The sequence below is a fragment of the Podarcis raffonei genome, chromosome 11, assembly GCF_027172205.1.
Source record: "Podarcis raffonei isolate rPodRaf1 chromosome 11, rPodRaf1.pri, whole genome shotgun sequence".
Classification (NCBI taxonomy): domain Eukaryota; kingdom Metazoa; phylum Chordata; class Lepidosauria; order Squamata; family Lacertidae; genus Podarcis; species Podarcis raffonei.
Window position 1 is genome coordinate 19387536 of NC_070612.1, and position 18253 is coordinate 19405788.

Sequence of the window (18253 nt, forward strand, 5' to 3'; positions counted from 1 at the left end):
TCTCACTTTTGAAACTGAGGCATAAAGAAAACGCGAAGATATGTTTAATAACAGCTTAAATCGGAATTAGGCTTCCCTTGGGATGTTTTGCTCTCCCAGCCAGAGCCAGGCCAGATATTATAGCCATAATTATTCCTCTCCTAATATGATAAACTATCTTCCTTTTCCAGGCACTCTAAGCTAAATCTGCTTTATACTGGAACCCTCACTCAGCACTCGGGTGGATAACCGCATTCCGTCCAAGACCAATTTACGTTTGAAGAAGCGAGCCCAGAGCCTCCAAGGTAGATGCAATTTTTATAGGCACTCTCACTCTTAAGACAGTAAACAGAGGAGCTTGCCGTTTCATCGCCTGTTTTGACAAGGCAGATCCCTAGAAGGATTACAAAACTCAGCAGACCAAAATTAATCCCCGCTGTAACTTTGGTCTAGACGATATAAAACACTTAAAAACGAGGTTTTTTGGGGGGGGGGAGTGGCGTCGAAGGGAGGGAGGGGAGAAGCCGGTCTGGAGAACAGGAGAAAAACTGAAAACAATCATGGTTTGGCTGTGCAATAATGAAGATCTACACCCAGCCTCCTATTGGGCTGAAGAAGAATCAGGAATAATATTTGATGCTTGGACTCAAAAGGAAAAAGGGAAAGGTAAGCAGTGCTATCGTTCAGCACACGTAAGATGCATTTAATTATTTATTCTCTCTCTCTCTCTCTCCCTTCCTTCCTTCCTTCCTTCCTTCCTTCCTGGAGCTCAAAGTGACATATATGGAGGTTCCAAAATGATCTCCTGTCCAGGTACTGGTCTACTTACCTTCAGCAAGGTGGCTGCATCATGTGCCCTTAGGACCTTGCCTTGGAACCAAAGCACTATAACAAGAGTTTTATCACAAGGGGCGGTTTTTCATGTTTTCTATGTTCATGTATTCATTCTTAAGGAAATCAGCCCTGAGTGCTCACTGGAAGGACAGATCCTGAAGCCGAGGCTTCAATATTTTGGCCACCTCATGAGAAGAGAAGATTCCCTGGAAAAGACCCTGATGTTGAGAATGATTGACGGCACAAGGAGAAGGGGACGACAGAGGACGAGATGGTTGGATAGTGTTCTCGAAGCTACCAGCATGAGTTTGACCAAACTGCGGGAGGCAGTGGAAGACAGGAGTGCCTGGCGTGCTCTAGTCCACTGGGTCACGAAGAGTCGGACACGACTAAAAGACAACAACAACAAAACTTTCCCTATGGATATGCCTGCTGAGGAATGGTTCCGTATCTGCCACAGACCCCTTGTGCTCTGCAAAGAGTTCTGGGGCAGGTTATAGAGGGTGTGCAGATTGATGCGAGACACTGCCCTTGCGTTCCTTCCCCATTCAAGTTTTTCCTTGCCTCTGAAACTATCCATGGAGCTGCCTTATACAGAGAGTCACAACATGGGTCCATTCATTTATTTATTATTTTACTTTATTTATTTCCACCAGGTAGGTCGCAAAGCGGCTGCCAACAATAAAAATATACACTGTGCAAAATTTTAAACATAACTTAAACCTCCAAAACACAGTTAATACTGACTGGCAGGGGCTTTCCAGAGTTTCAGGGATCTCTACAGTTGCTGGAGATTGCCAAGGACTGAACCTTTTTGCATGTAAATCATGAGTGCCAGCTCTGAATTGCAGCTCTTCCCTAATCTCAGCATTCCTCGCAAAACAGTATGGAAACCACTTCTAATAATAGGTCAACAGAATCGTAAGAAATGAAAGCCACCTGGCCCCACCACCAGCAACGTGAAACACAACGATCTGCTCAACAGGCTTCCAAAGGATCCCCTCTTGGCATGAGGTAGTCAGGATGGTACCCTCCAAAATATCCTGTCATTCCTGACCATTTGTCATGCTGACTGGAAGCAACTGAAGTTGGCTACCCCCACCAAGGTCACTCAAACGACACCCATTCTCCAGAGAAGAGGCGTGCACTTACAGAGACAAGAGCTCTAGCTGGCTTAAGTAAAGGTAAAGGGAGCCCTGACCATTAGGTCAAGTTGTGACCGACTCTGGGGTTGCGGCGTTCATCTTGCTCTATAGGCCAAGGCAGTCAGCGTTTGTCCGCAGACAGCTTCCCGGTCATGTGGCCAGCATGACTAAGCCGCTTCTGGCGAACCAGAGCAATGCACGGAAACGCCGTTTACCTTCCCACTGGAGTGGTACCTATTTATCTACTTGCACTTTGACGTGCTTTCGAACTGCTAGGTTGGCAGGAGCAGGGACCGAGCAATGGGAGCTCACCCCGTCGCAGGGATTCGAACTGCCAACCTTCTGATCGGCAAGCCCTAGGCTCTGTGGTTTAACCCACAGTGCCACCTGCGTCTCAGCTGACTTAAATAAGCCAAGCTAAAAAACTGAGGAATGCTTGGGCACACATGCCCGCACATAACATACCAGCCAAGCATCTTCGCACCCCCAGAACCTAGCGTGGCAGGTCAGGCTTCTTGCCAATGAAAAAATATGGTAATAACCGGATCCTAAACGTGAGCTCAGAACTCAACCACTATTTCTCACCAAAGGATGTTGGACACAGCTGCAGTTTGGGGGGCTATTTAGTGAAATTCAGATGTAATTAATGAAGTGCTGAGGATGCGTTCTGTTAAGTGGGTCGCATTGGGATTCAACCTTCATTTATAATTGGATATGAAAATGGCATGGTGTCTGCTGAGGCACAAAAAATGTTTTATTGCTTATACATTCAAGCTCCGATGAGATCATCAGCTTTTGCTTTTTTCAAAAAAAGTGAGGGGAAAAAACAAGTTTCCAGCCCCTCAGGATGAAGATATGCTTGGAAGTGTGTTTGTGTGTGTGTGTGTGTGTGTGTGTGTGTGTTGATTTTTTTTAGAAGTCAGAGAGGCGGCTAAGCAGTATCACTCGTGCTTGGTTACATCACTCCTTGTAACTAGCAAAACCCATAATTATGCAAAATAAGAGCAGAAACACAAATGTGCCCAGGCTGCATGGGCAAACACACAGGGTGGCCCCCAACCCGTTAAAACTTACCTCAATTCTTTTTTCATACTTTCCCCCTTTGATGAGACGATGGACATAGATCTTGGGGACATGAATATCTTCTGGGGCAAAGGAACCAACGTCCACAATTTCTTCTACCTGAGCAGATGTGAAAAACAAAAAGGGTAAAAATCAGAGGGTGCACACAGTACACAAAGATTAGCAGATGGCAACAGGCAGGGCCCTTCAGTTCCTTTTGAAGAGGTAAGTCCCCGGGTCCTTTTTTGTAGCAACAATGAGTTACATAGCTCCAAGAGCTCTCAATTTATGAAGTAAGGTGAGGGCTTGGGAGAGCCAGCGTGGTGTGGTGGTTAAGAGCGGTGGACTCGTAATCTGGTGAACTGGGTTCGCGTCTCCGCTCCTCCACATGCAGCTGCTGGGTGACCTTGGGCCAGTCACACTTCTCTGAAGTCTCTCAGCCTCACTCACCTCACAGAGTGTTTGTTGTGGGGGAGGAAGGGAAAGGAGATTGTTAGCCACTTTGAGACTCCTTCGGGTAGTGATAAAGCGGGATATCAAATCCAAACTCTTCTTCTTCTTCTTAGATCCTTTAACTGGAAGTCTCACTTTCTCTACTACCCACTTCCTGGTTCTGCAAGTAAGCGTTGCACAGATTGTGTCTAAACACACTGAGTGCCATGTGTACAGCATGCTTTTAAGTCATGAGCGTCAGGTGGTTCCCAAGAACAACCATGGCAAAATACTTTATGCCACCCATTCCCCAAGGTAGTTTGCTGTCCCAAGATCACCCACTGAGCTTCACTGCAGAGTGGGGAGTTAAAATCCAGTCTCTCCTTTCCTAGTCTAGCAGGCCAACCACTATACTACACCGACTCCTAACACCCCACCAAAGCTTCCACACTGAATATTCTAGTATAAAAGAGCCTGAAGCCAAGCAGGTAATGTTCACATGTTTATGCTAGAGGAGAAAGCCACCTCAGCTGCCTCTCAGCAGTGCAAGATCTTGCTATTAATTGCCAGATGGGAAGTCCCCTGCCAGTATTTAACTTTCTTGTTCTCTCCAGCAACACAGTGAGGTACTGTGCAATGGTCCTCTCTTTAACCAAAGATGTAGCCAAGGCGATGGCTTAGAAGTGCGACCTGAAGGTGCAACTGTGCCTGTAGCTGCTTTGAGAACTAGCAGCTACTACAGTCACTAGGAGGCTTCTCTCCATACGACGCCTTTCCAAGGGGAAAATATTTGAGAAAAAACTATTTTCCCTTTCTCTTCATATATCCATGATCTTTCACTTTACTTCTTGGAAGCAAGGAGGATTTTACAAAGCAAAAAAAAATATGAGCACGCATTTATTCTGAGCGTATAGTTTGGGACACTTCAATTCATAACATGTGCAGAATGCACATGTTGCCACCCCATGTGCTAAGAACACCAAAGACATTTATTTAAGCAGGTGGGTTGTCCCCATGGGCTTATAAAAGAATAAGCGTTTTGAAATGCCAGTCGGAGAAACTCATCATAAATCAAGATGCGCATTGCAACATAATAGCTGAACACAGCAAGACTCTTCCCCACAGAAACTCCAAATAGGATTGAGGAGCACCGTGGGGGGGGGGAGCAACAAAACGCACCATTTTCCAATTTGACAGAAGCAAGCAAACAGCCAAGCCTCTCTACCTCCTGCCTTACTTTGCAAAACAGCAGTAGGTACCCAGCAGAACACCAAAGGAAAAATGTCTTTCTATTCTAGCCTTCTAATAAACCTTTCAAACCATTAATTCTACCCCCCACCTTAAACTATGAAAGAGGAAAAACAGAACCAGAGCTCTAAAAACAGTAACTAGATGGATTCCTAAGGCTGAAATGTGGAAGACCAAGATGGCATCATGGCCAAATACGTTGTTGTCGTTGTTGTATGTATGTATTGATATCCTACTTTTCTCCCAAGTTGCATGAAGCACTGCAACCTTGTGCATCTGGGAATCTTGGGTACAAACCTTTGCTCTTGGCAGGAAAGTGTGCAAAGATTCACTACTAGTGACAATTGCCACAGGAATTTCCTGGACACAAAAGGCTAATTCTTGTGTCCTTGCAGCTGGGAAGCCGCTAAAGACGGATGCCCAAGTTCATCCATTCAGCAGGTGCAAATTCATATCTTACACCAGTATATAAAAGCATTTTTGACTGGCCAACGCTGTAATGTTTGATGCGGAAAAGTGATTGTGTGGAAGCTTGGACACGATCCAGGAAGCAACCCTTGACCCTTCGGATGTTGTTGGACTCCAGTTCCCATCGTTCCCAACCTTTGGCCATGCTGCCTACGGCTAATAGGAGATGGATTTCAACACCATCTGGAGGGTCTCAGGTTAGCTACCCCTGAATTAGAAAAAAGGGACAAGATAATAATAATATTATAATAATTTATTATTTATACCCCGCCCATCTTGCTGGGTTTCCCCAGCCACTCTGGGCGGCTTCCAACAGAATATTAAAAACACGATAAAACATCAGTCATAAAAAACTTCCCTAAACAGGGCTGCCTTCAGATGTCTTCTAAAAGTCAGATAGTTGTTTATTTCCTTGACATCTGATGGGAGGGTGTTCCACAGGGTGGGTGCCACCACCGAGAAGGCCCTCTGCCCAGTTCCCTATAACCTCACTTCTCGCAGTGAGGGAACCACCAGAAGACCCTCGGTGCTGGACCTTAGTGTCCGGGCTGAACGATGGTGATGGAGATGCTCCTTCAGGTATACTGGGTCGAGGCCATTTAGGGTTTTAAAGGTCAGCACCAACACTTTGAATTGTGTTTGAAGAAACTCATTGGTAGGCCAAAGCCCCTATTGCAGCTTCCCGTCTGATGCGTAGTCAGTGTAGCGCATCTCGGAATTCAAATTTGCGAGGTAGAATTAGAATTAAGCAGAGTTTCTGGGACACAAGAGCCAGGACTGTTATCGGCAATATAAGAGTGTGCATTTATAAGCATGGCCATTTCTCAGCGTCTCCTCGTTAACAATGAAAGCAACACCACAATTTTTGGTGACTAATGGAGCTATTCATTCCTGTCCCACAATGTAATAAAAGTCCATTGTACCTGCGATAGCAGCATTGTAATGGCGTTGCTAAGTAACCAAAGATACATTGCAGGGTTTTTAATTACATTTCCTTAATTAGTTGTGGGTGAAAGAGCATTTCTGCACTCAGATCTGAGCCCCACCCCCACCCCTTTGTTCCTCTTCCTTGCTAAATCAAACCTCATCTTCCAGTCTCCCAACTATTCCATAATGAATGAGGATCTCAAAAATCAGGAGGAAAACTAGGCTTCTGTTATCCTAGCTTTCGTTTTTCCCTTTGGTAAGGAACCATTCCACTTACAAAGTATTCTACAAATGGGATACAAAAAGAAAATAATAGCATGTGAAAACCGCATGCTCAATCTTCCCTGGACTGCATTGGAACTTTTATCTCCATTTGCTGTTTATATTCTGCATTGGGGTTTGTCTCTTCATTTGAGGCGGGATGGGTATGTTGTTGTTTAGTCATTTAGTCATGTCCGACTCTTCGTCACCCCATGGACCAGAGCACACCAGGCACTCCTGTCTTCCACTGCCTCCTGCAGTTTGGTCAAACTCATGCTGGTAGCTTCGAGAACACTGTCCAACCATCTCGTCCTCTGTCGCCCCCTTCTCCTTTGGCCCTCCATCTTTCCCAACATCAGGGTCTTTTCCAGGGAGTCTTCTCTTCTCATGAGGTGGCCAAAGTATTAGAGCCTCAGCTTCACGACCTTAAGAATGGAGAGGTTTGATCTTCTTGCAGTCCATCAGACTCTCAAGAGTCTCCTCCAGCACCATAATTCAAAAGCATCAATTCTTCAGCAATCAGCCTTCTTTATGGTCCAGCTCTCACTTCCATACATCACTACTGGCTTTAACCATAGCTTTAACTATACGGACCTTTGTTGGCAAGGTGATCCCTTCATGGACCACTGCCGTGTCATGGCGAAGGGGCTTGAATAACTCAGAGAAGCTATGAGCTATGCCATGCAGGGCCACCCAAGATGGACAGGTCATAGTGGAGAGTTTTGACCAAATGTGATCCACCTGGAGCAAGAACCAGCAAGCCACTCCAGTATCCCTGCCAAGAAAACTCCATGGGATGGGTATACTTGTGCCCAATCCTAGCTACACAAAATTCTTCAACTTCTCTCTAGATGCGTAAGGGCAGCTTTCTCTTCCATCCCTGGGGACAATCAAATAATTACGGCCTTCAGAACACCCGTTGTTTTGCAGAAGGGTTAACAAGTGCACACTGGAAACTCAGGTTTGTGAAACTAAAAGTGCCTCAAAGTTGCTCTGTTTGCCCTGGCTCAACAAATCTGTTTTAAAAAACCACCACCACCACCACAGAATCTTTTGGGGCTAGGAGAGTAACCAGAAAATCAGGATGAATGCTGACAGTCATAAATCTTCCCTGCAAACAAATCGGATTGAAAGCTCAAGTGAAAAATTGGACATATACCACCCTGGGCTCATTTGGGAGAAAGGGTGAGAAACAAATTTTATTTATAAAATAACCTCTGCGTAAGTTTTGGACAAGCAGATTGGAGTGAAAGCTCAATAAACAGGCTGTCTGGGGGAGTCCAAAAATAGCTTCTCAGTGTGAACCAGGAACTGACATCCAGAAAACAAGATGGTTATATAGCTCTCTATATAATCTATATATTCGCTTAAGCCTGTTCTGCCCAGTCTATTCTATTCCCTTATGCTACCTAGTTCTCAGTTTCCCCATTTCCCCATTTTTCAGTCTGTCAGTATTCTACAACATTTAATTTTTGTGTGGCTGCTTCCCCACCCTCTAGGATACATTTTAGCTACAGATTTGCTTTTCTGCCTGCGTATAATTATTACTTCATGTCTGCTGGGTACTTCTTCCCTTGAGCGTCAGTGAGGTTTTGGCTACATAAGCACAAGCACGGGAAGACTGGTATGCCAGCATACAGCTGCTGAAGATCTCATCTGCACTATACCTGAAAGTGGCGTTATGCTGTTTTAAAACAGCCATAGCTTCCCCCAAATAATCCTGGGAAATGTAGTGTGCTGAGGGTACTGAGAGTTGTGAGGAGACCCCTATTCCCCCTCACAGAACTACAATTCCCATAGTTCCCTGGGAAGAGGGACAGACTGTTAAACCACTCTGAGGACTGCGATCGTCCCTGCTGATATCGCTTTCTATGCAATGGAAGTTTAGGTTTAGGTTTAGGTTTAGGTTTAGGTTGAGGAACATTAAATCTTGGGGGTCTCCACCTTCAGCCTGCAGGCCTCAGGTGAGCACTAGGCCTTTCGTAGTTGTTTACCAGAAACAGGTGTTCAGGTTTTACATTCACGCAAATGATACCACAGCTTGTCATCGTTTGGGCTTCTCTAAAATCCTTCCCTCTTCTATCCCTGCTGCAGGTAAAGGCATATCATCTTCAACTGGAGCAGAACATCACGCCTGGTTTCAGTTATGCATGTATACAGCATCTGTCAACTTCATCTGAGCAATTCGCAAAGATCTGTACGGAGTCCTTGCAAGCTTTGAAGTACAAGTAAAAATTGTTTGACCTTACCTCTACTACAGTTGTTCTGGCAGCTTTACACATGGGCTGGTTAAAGTTTCTTGCCGTTTTCCTATTTGAGGCAGAGAAAAGGGGAAGCTAAAGTTAACTGAAAGCAAAAGATAGGAGAGTATTTTCTGCTCACATTCAGGCTGTTATATTACTGTAATATCAGGGAAAGCACTGGGTCAACCTAAATTTAAAGGAATTAGGAAGGAGGGAGAAGATAGCAGTAAGGTGGTAACATATAGATCTTTGCATACATAGGATATGTTTAAGAACACATTTAAAATTGCAGGCTTGTTTACCATGCAGTGTGTGTTTGTGTGCATGTGTGCTACTGTTTAAAGAAAGGGGGGGACTTTGCAATGTGCTCCTTCTAAGTGTCAACTGGGAAGTAGGTTCCACTGAGTTCAGCAGTGTTTAGGTAAAGGTAAAGATACCCCTGCCCGTACGGGCCAGTCGTGTCCGACTCTAGGGTTGTGCGCCCATCTCACTTAAGAGGCCGGGGGCCAGCGCTGTCCGGAGACACTTCCGGGTCACGTGGCCAGCGTGACGAAGCTGCTCTGGCGAGCCAGCACCAGCGCAGCACACGGAAACGCCGTTTACCTTCCTGCTATAAAGCGGTCCCTATTTATCTACTTGCACTTAAGGGTGCTTTTGAACTGCTAGGTGGGCAGGCACTGGGACCGAACGACGGGAGCTCACCCCGCCGCGGGGATTCGAACCGCCAACCATGCGATCGGCAAGCCCTAGGCGCTGAGGTTTTACCCACAGCGCCACCCACGTCCCTTCAGCAGTGTTTACTCCCAGCTAAATAATATGGGCAACAGGATGCACATCCAGGGCACATTTTGCAACGTGGAGGGGAGAAAGGAGATTATCCAAGTTGCACATCATTTGTGACACCTATTTGGCCAATGAATGGGGGAAGAGCAAGAATTGACTGCAGAAATACTTCATTGCCTTCTACCCAGATGATTCCCACTAGCAAACCAAGGCCCATGGCAAATACAATATTGGTTGTTTTTTCAGGGGGCGGGGGCATTATATAAAAATCAGACATATGCTTAAGAATATAAAAACGTAAGAAGAGCCTGCAGGATCAGGCCAATGGCCTATCTAGTCCAGCATTCTGTTCTCACAGTGGCCGACCAGATGCTATGGGAAACCAGTAAGGAGGATGTGAGTGCAAGAGCAACTCTCCATTCCTGGAAATGAGCTGTCTTTGTTTGCATGTGTTGTACATGGGGGAAGAGGGGGAAGGGAATTGGGGGGGGGGGTTGGTGACCAGAGCAAACGGGGTCAATCCCACCGTTATACAGGAGGTGTCAAGTTTTTCTGATAATGTGTCTCAAATGATGGTCTAAGGCACAGACTCTAAGCCTTGGTAGAGCAGCCTCAAAACTGAATCAAAGGATCCTATTTTCTAGATATTTCTCTCTATCCTGAGCTTATCATACAACATAAAAAAAATGTTTGGGCTTCCACTGCCCCCTCCTGGACACCTTTGCTTTATTACCATATTTTTTGCTCTATAAGACAAACCTTTTCCCTCCTAAAAAGTAAGGGGAAATGTGTGTGCGTCTTAAGGAGCGAATGCAGGCTGCGCGGCTATCCCAGAAGCCAGAACAGCAAGAGGGAGCCTTCATCCCCGTGCCCTGCGAAGGCTTCGCGGGGCTATCCCTGGCTTTTGCAGGAGGAAAAGCCCCCAAGAGCCGCGCTCTTCTCCCTCCTTGGGGAAAAGCCTGCAAGCGCCGCACACACGCTCCTTGCGGCTCGTGAAAGGGAGCGCTGAGCAGAGCCTGGGATGCATACAGGCTCTGCTCAGCGCTCCCTTTAAAGAATTTTTTTCCCTTGCATTCCCCCTCTAAAAACTAGGTGTGTCTTATGGTCAGGTGCGTCTTATGGAGCGAAAAATATGGTAAATGCTAAATGAGTCCCTGTGGTCGCCAAATTTGGGTGTTTAGAGTTGCATGATACAAGAAATGCAGATTTCTTTTTTAAAAAATTCAGATCTACCCTATTTTTTTTTTTTACAGCATTATAAATTCATTCTCCGTCTATTTAATCCTTATGTTTCCTAAATCTCCACTCTTCACAGGTCATAAGAAACAGAGTCAGACCATTGGTCCCTCTAGGTGAAAACTGTCTGCATTAACACACTCAAAACCTAATCATAACCAAAAAAAGCCAACCCTGAAGTGTGGGCTAAACAACTTTTAAATTAAATTTAAATTATTATACAAGTCAAGTGGACATCATGTGCCCCATGTGAGCTGCAGGTGCATTCCAACACAAGAAAAAAAAAGCCCCTTGGAGCTGCGTATTTCAGGGGAAGAGCATTTGCACACTGATGGGTCAGCTTTGTCCAACATGACTGATCTTCACGTTCAGGATACTCTGGTGAGCTTCCAAAGGAAGTCCAAGATTTCCTGGAGAACCCTTTGAAAACTGCTGCTTTGGAGAAAAGCACATCTGCTCTGTGTGCAATACTGTACCTGAAGATAATGTTCCCGGCGCGATCAGATTTCCACGCCTTCACTAGAGCAAAATCCCCTGTTATCGACTTTTCCATAATATAGTGTCGCCCATCAAACTCCCTCACCTGTGAGAAGTCGGGAGCGGGAGGAAATATTTGAAAAGTTATTCATCTTGAAAACTGTTCCTTCCCATGTTGGCATTTTAAATTATTCCTTTGCAGAATGCCAATCAACAGGGATGGAGGCATGGCTGATGCTAACTGGTCAAAAGCCTCACATGGTAATAATAATAATAATAATAATAATAATAATAATAATAATAATAATAATAATAGTAATAATAATAATTTATTATTTATACCCCGCCCATCTGGCTGAGTTTCCCCAGCCACTCTGGGGAATCGATTGTTAAAAACAATACAGCATTAAATATTAAAAACTTCCCTAAACAGGGCTGCCTTCAGATGTCTTTTAAAAATAGGATAGCTGCTTATTTCCTTGACATCTGATGGGAGGGCGTTCCACTAGCCGGGCGCCACCACCGAGAAGGCCCTCTGTCTGTTATGGACTCTCTCTTCCCAAGAATGATGGTCCCCTAGCGCTGCCCTAGTTCCACCATTAAAACACACAAGCATGATCTTTTACCTCTCTGGGCTCGCTGGCAAGGGCAACAGTACCGTCTGTGTTGTATTTGATCGGAGCCCCTCCTTCTTGCACTAAAGTCCCGTACCCCGTGCTGGTGAAGAAAGCTGGGATACCCGCTCCTCCTGCTCGAATGCGCTCAGCCAGGGTGCCCTAGAAGGAAAGAAACTGTTAAGTACAGAGACCGATAACAAGAGAGATTCCCAGGTTGTTCAGGACGTAAGTGGAGCCAGCAGGATCAGGCCAATGGCCCTTCTAGTCCAGCATCCTGTTCTCAAACTCCCTACTTCTCCTGCTTTCTCCCCTTTGACTTTTTCTGCCTGCTTCCCACCAAACAGCTCCAATTTCCCTCAAACGGCATGTACTGCCATCTGAATGCAAAAGTATGCAGAACAGCACTCATTAAGGGATTTGGTTTCACGGAAGGTGCACATGGGCCTTAGGATTTCGAATCTCATTGGCTGGCCTGCTCTGACGTCACAGGCTCTCTTAGCACTCTGCTGCCTGGCCTGGAGAACCACTCCTGCCTATCCCACGGTGACATGAAACCCAGAGACAACAGAGAGAGGAAGAAGGGTCCATGAAAATATTTTATGGGAGAACATCCTGCCAGAGCGACAGACAATTTCTAATCTGGCTAGGACCTGCTTTATTCCACCATTGCAACGGTGGCCTATTTTATGGATAGGATACAGTACTTTTTGTTGCTAGGAAATTCAACATGCCAGCAAACCTGCAAACCTTACCAAAAAAAATTGCTTGATCTCAGAAAGGCCTGAATAAATTCATTCCATACTTAAGTTTGATCCACAAGATGGCAGCATCTGTACTTTACAAACCTGTCTCTGACAATTCTTATCTACCCACCCAATCTGTTGTTGTTGTTTAGTCGTTTATTCGTGTCCGACTCTTCGTGACCCCATGGACCAGAGCACGCCAGGCACTCCTGTCTTCCACTGAGTTTGGTCAAACTCATGCTGGTAGCTTCAAGAGCTCCCATAAGTTCCTTGGAAGCCACATGTTGGACCAGGTGGAAGTTCCAAGTTTTTCTTCAAGGGCAGCCCCACATGAAACACATTGAATCATCTAGTCTGGAGTAGTACAGTGGCCAACTCATTTCTGTCCAAAAGGGGCCTTAGCTGGTGAACCAGCAGGATCTGAAAACAGACGTTCCGAGCCGAGGCCACTTGACCCTCTGGTGAAAATGTTGGATCCAGGATAAACCTCAAGCTACAGACCTGCTCCTTCCAGGGGAGTCTAACTCCACCCAGAACAGGCCAAGAAGCCAAGGTTCACTCTATTAGGTATAACTGTTTTAAATGGCCACAGCCAGCAGGCTGACATCTGGTGACAAAGCAGAAGCAGTCTCTTTCCAAAGCAGCGATTATCTGGAAAACCTTCTCCTGCCAAATCCAAGAATCAGCTGTGATGTGTTCTACAGGCCTGTTAAAAAATGTATTTATATGTTCAGGCATTTCCTGTTGTTAATTTTTAGATGGCACTGCTCAGTGTCTTGCTTTAGTATTCCATTTTTGTTTATATATGTGTGTGTGTTTGTTGCTTGCGTATCTATAAATTCATTACGAAACACATTTTCTTAAAAAATATTTAGCCCCTTAAGAAAGGTGTTCTACCTGTGGCGTAAGCTCAACCTCCAGTTCTCCAGATAAATACTGCCGCTCAAACTCTGCGTTCTCCCCAACGTAGGACGACACCATGCGCTTGATTTGCTTCGTTTGGAGTAAGAGTCCCAGCCCAAAATTGTCTACCCTGCACAGAAAAAGTTGTTGGGCGACGGTTACAACAAAACAAATGCCACAGAATATTATGAAAATTCCACACTGCCTTCCAAAAGGGAGAATAAGATAGATATGCCATACTTGGCATCACCCTTTCAGTTTTGTATGTAATAACCTGCACAAGTGCCTCTGTGCCGGAATTGCAAAGGCCCATCACTAGGTGGCACTAATTGTATCGCACAGCTGGACCGGCCATGAGGCAATCAGTTTGTGCTTACATCTTGTCAGTAACAAAAGGAAGCTGGCAGACCATTCATGCACCTAATTCATTTGTCTATACAGTCGTACCTCAGAAGTCGAACAGAATCTCTTCCGGAAGTCGGTTCAACTTCCAAAATGTTCGGAAACCAAAGTGTGGCTTCTGATTGGCTGCAGGAAGCTCCTGCAGCCAATCGGAAGCCGCAGAAGCCCCATCGGACGTTCAGCTTCCAAAAATAGTTCGTAAACCGGAACACTCACTTCTGGGTTTGCAGCGTTCAGGAGCCAAAACGTTCAAGAACTAAAGCTATTTGAAAACCAAGGTACGACTGTACTAGGAGTGGGGGACCATTTTTTGCCTCCTCCCCTTCTGACAACCTTCCAAGGGCCACTTGCTAGAGATGGGCAGCACCAGAGTCAACAGCGGATGGAGAATGAATGTAAATATCACTTTCATTAAGCTAGTTTCTCCCCTCTCTATCCTCCACCCAGGAGACCAAGAGTTCATGATCAGAGTTCAAGGCAAAGAACATCAACGATGGGATGAAGCAAAGACAGTAAGCGGTGTCAAGTTGCAAGAGAAGGTGTGCCCTGGTGAGAGTCCTGAGGTCCAGATAAGGAGGGCTGGAAGGTCACATTCTCTACTGTCCCACCCCAGTCCTGAGGCTCCTTACTTTTGATCAATACCAGTGTTTCCCAAACTTAGGTCTCCAACCATTTTTTGGACTACAACTCCCATCATCCCTAGCTAGCAGAACCAGTGGTGAAGGATGATGGGAATTGTAGTTCAAAAAAAGACAGCTGGAGGCCCAAGTTTGGGAAACAATGGTGTACACCAACTGGCATTATTTCCCCCACCTAAATCTGGGGGTGCTAGGAATGGAAATTGTGAGTGTATTATCTTCTTCAGTGTGAGGACAACAGTTTGGATAGAGGACACACTGTAATTCAGAATTCAATAATTACATAGAATTTTTCAATTTGCTCGCTTGCTCTTCCTAGGCTATAGGACTGGCCCATCCGGCAAAATATCATGCAAGGCAGGCTCCTTACCTAACTCCTGCTCTTTCCAAGCCATAAAGTCATAAAAGTCACCATAAGCCACTTGCTTTATGGCCAGCTGGGACAACTGTCCTCAATCCATCGTGAAACTGACTTGGCAAACAATGGCAGGAACAGGAGTGGGTAGGATAGGCAAGATTTAATGCTGCCCCAAGGCTTTTAAACTGCCAGATGTGAACTACAGGGAAATTATCATCCAATAATTATCAGATAGGAAACGGGGCTGGAAGGGGTCATCAGACAACGCTGCAAAGATGAGCTTATGGAAGCCGATAAGATCAGAGAATCATGTTCCTAAAGAGTTGTCGGTGCCCCTAAGCAAAGTCACGCCTCCATCCACAGAAACACACACACAGAGAGAGATAAACCACTTTAACTCACAGGCAGGGAGCAAGAGCAAACAGCCTGCATTACTTACTTTGATCTCAGCATCACTAATTCAGATACAGTGGTACCTCAGGTTAAGTACTTAATTCATTCCGGAGGTCCATTCTTAACCTGAAACTGTTCTGAACCTGAAGCACCACTTTAGCTAATGGGGCCTCCTGCTGCCGCTGCGCCACCGGAGCACGATTTCTGTTCTCATCCTGAAGCAAAGTTCTTAACCTGAAGCACTATTTCTGGGTTAGCAGAGTGTGTAACCTGAAGCGTATGTAACCTGAGGTACCACTGTATACATATGGAAATAGCAGCAAACAGCAGTAAGGATAATTATAGTGGATTCTACTGCTGCACACAATGCAGCTGTAACTTCGGCATCTGCACATTACAGGGGTGGTAAAACTCCCTGCAATGATGCCGTAGGGTCACAAATACATGTTTTGTTCAGTATTAGCCGAGGGCCATGTTCCCTTGCACACAACCTTCTGGGGGCCGCGTGCCAAGAGTAGGTGGGGCCCGAGGCAAAAATGGGCGGAGCAACAGATGCGGTTCTAACCTTTCGTGCGCTCCAGCCACGCAGAGGAAGCCAGTGGGTGTTGTTGGTATTTTAAGACCTATATCTCCATACAGGGAAGCAAGAAGCATCACCACAGTTCAAGAACACATTCCTGACAGGCAAGGGGAGCTCAAATGGGGGTGCAGAGCAGGGCTGGTGAGAGGTGCAGTCTAGAGAGAGTCCCGAGGGCCAGGTGGAAAGGTCTGGTAGAGGGTGCATTTAGCCTCCAGGTCACCTGGCCCTAGCCTTATAATACAGTGGTACCTCGGGTTACAAACACCTTGGGTCACAAACACTTCGGGTTACACACTCCACTAACCCAGAAGTAGTACCTCGGGTTAAGAATTTTACCTCAGGATGAGAACAGAAATCGCGCACCGGCGGCATGGCGGCAGCGGGAGGCCCCATTAGCTAAAGTGGTACCTCAGGTTAAGAACAGTTTCAGGTTAAGAACGGACCTCCAGAACGAATTAAGTTCATAACCAGAGGTACCACTGTACTTGCATGCCGGCAGTGCTCCTCTTGAGACCCAAATGGGATTAATAGTGGGTCCCAGACCCACCAGTTGAAGACCAGTGTTCTAGGCCAGGGATTCCCACACATGGGTCTCCAGCTGTTTTTTTGGACTACAGTTCCCATCATCCCAGACCAGTGGCTGCTAGCTAGGGATGATGGGAGTTGGGGTCCAACAATTGTCTCTACCCAAGTTTGGAAAGCCCTGCTCTGGGCCAAGGATGGGGACCCTGCGGCTTTCCAGATGTTGCTGGACTATAACTCCCATCATCCCTGGCCACCACCATGCTGGCTGGGGCTCTCTTGGGAGTTGAAGGCCAACCACAACTGAACAGCCAAAGGTTCTCCACCCCAGCTTGGTTCAGTTCATTCGTGTGCTCTCTTTTTCCTAGAGCAGCTTCTGTTTCTTGGTCACTCTGAGGGTGAAGGTAATAGAAGCACAACAGAAAAGGAAACCTCAAGTTTTTAGGGGTCCCCTCCTTCATGTTATACATTATGGATATCATGCAGTCAGTCACAATACTCACAACACAAGCCTAGCAAATGACATCTAATAGGGGCTAGGAAAAAAATAACATCCCAACCAGAGAAGAATGGCAGACTAAGTTGATGGATTATGCCGAAATGGCAAAAATGACTGGAAGAATCAGAAATCAGGAAGACTAACATTTTAATAGAGAATGGGAGAAATTTATAACTTATCTAAAAACCATTGTAAACAGTTAAAATTGTTAGTAGGATTGGAATAACACCTGTAGTTTAATGGTGAATTTTGGATTTTATGGAGATGGATTACTATAAAAGATTCAGGAAGGAATGGCTAACAGCAGGACCCACAAAGGGGAGGAGGGAAGTCCAGGAGATTCTTTGGAATCTTGTTTTTATGTTGCATGTTGAATATGTGATTGTAAAACTATAATTCGAAGAACCAAATAAATAAATAAATAAATAAATTTTAAACGACATCTAATAGGGGCTGCAAGCCAAGGTTAATCTTTTTGTCTCTCATGCATGACAGACTGTTCTAATGCAGTGGCTGACTTCAGGGTTGGAAAACCTCCCATGTTTCCATTCCTCGTTTGTCGCCTGAATAGCAAACAACCCTGTCGACAGTGTGTGAACATTCAGAGCCTCTGTATGTTAGGAATTATTACTGGGACTGTCTGACCTGCCAGAATGCTGAAGTAACCTTCTCCCTATAAAAAGAAATTGTTGTTCTGAAGTGTGTAGGGTTGACAGTGTCAGTTCAAAAATAAACACAGTTAACATCTGGTGAAATATGCTAAAATAATTTAGGACCAGTTGGGCTGGTCCGAATATGTATTTCCATTTATTTCAAGGTGAGAATTGGGTGCCGTTGTGAGGTGAAATGAAAGCAAACAAATCCATAGGCAATCCAGTGTTGCATAGAAAGAGGCTGCAAACCAAAATGCAATCTTATTTTTTGGAGGTGAGGGGAAAGAAGAAGAAGAAGAAGAAGAAGAAGAAGAAGAAGAAGAAGGAGAAGAAAGAGAGAGAGAGGGAGAGAGAGAGAGAGAGAGAGAGAAGAGATTGTGTGTGTGGTTGTAGCACCTGTGCTTTCTGATTTCACTCATTTGCAAATGTGCCCAGAAGCCCAAAGAAGTTGCCAACTGATATACAAATTTAATTAACAACAACAAGAACTCCCATACAAATAGCATGAACCCGAGCCCTGGGAAAATGCCTCAGTGAGCTTCTTCACAGGTGTAGCGTAGGGCAGCAGAGCAACTGGTTGAGCCAGGCACTCAGGAATGCTGAAACTGGTGCCAGCATCAAGGGATGCAGAATTTAAAATAGGTCGCCCAGGAACTTAGCCAATATTGGTCATCGTGACCCCATATGCCCTTTGTCCCCTTTTGACACGCATTAAGAAAATATATGACTGAAGTCAAAAGAAAAGTAATAGATCTGACACAAAACTGGGGGAATATGTTAAGGACTGCAGAAGATTAACACTGCGTGCAACAAACATTATTTTCTTTGTTTCCACAATTTGCATGACGTC

The 18253-nt window shown here is 45.4% G+C and overlaps 1 protein-coding gene across 1 annotated transcript in view; it reads right to left on the reverse strand.

Moving 5' to 3' along the window:
- OXCT1 (3-oxoacid CoA-transferase 1) overlaps nucleotides 1–18253 on the reverse strand; it is a 52308-nt gene that overhangs the window by 24707 nt on the left and 9348 nt on the right. Inside the window, exons 4-8 of the mRNA XM_053407765.1 lie at nucleotides 13353–13488; nucleotides 11722–11871; nucleotides 11095–11201; nucleotides 8606–8666; nucleotides 3033–3140 (exon numbers count right to left, since the gene is read on the reverse strand). Coding sequence (XP_053263740.1) covers nucleotides 3033–3140; nucleotides 8606–8666; nucleotides 11095–11201; nucleotides 11722–11871; nucleotides 13353–13488 — 562 coding nt within the window. The remainder of the gene's footprint in view (nucleotides 1–3032; nucleotides 3141–8605; nucleotides 8667–11094; nucleotides 11202–11721; nucleotides 11872–13352; nucleotides 13489–18253) is intronic.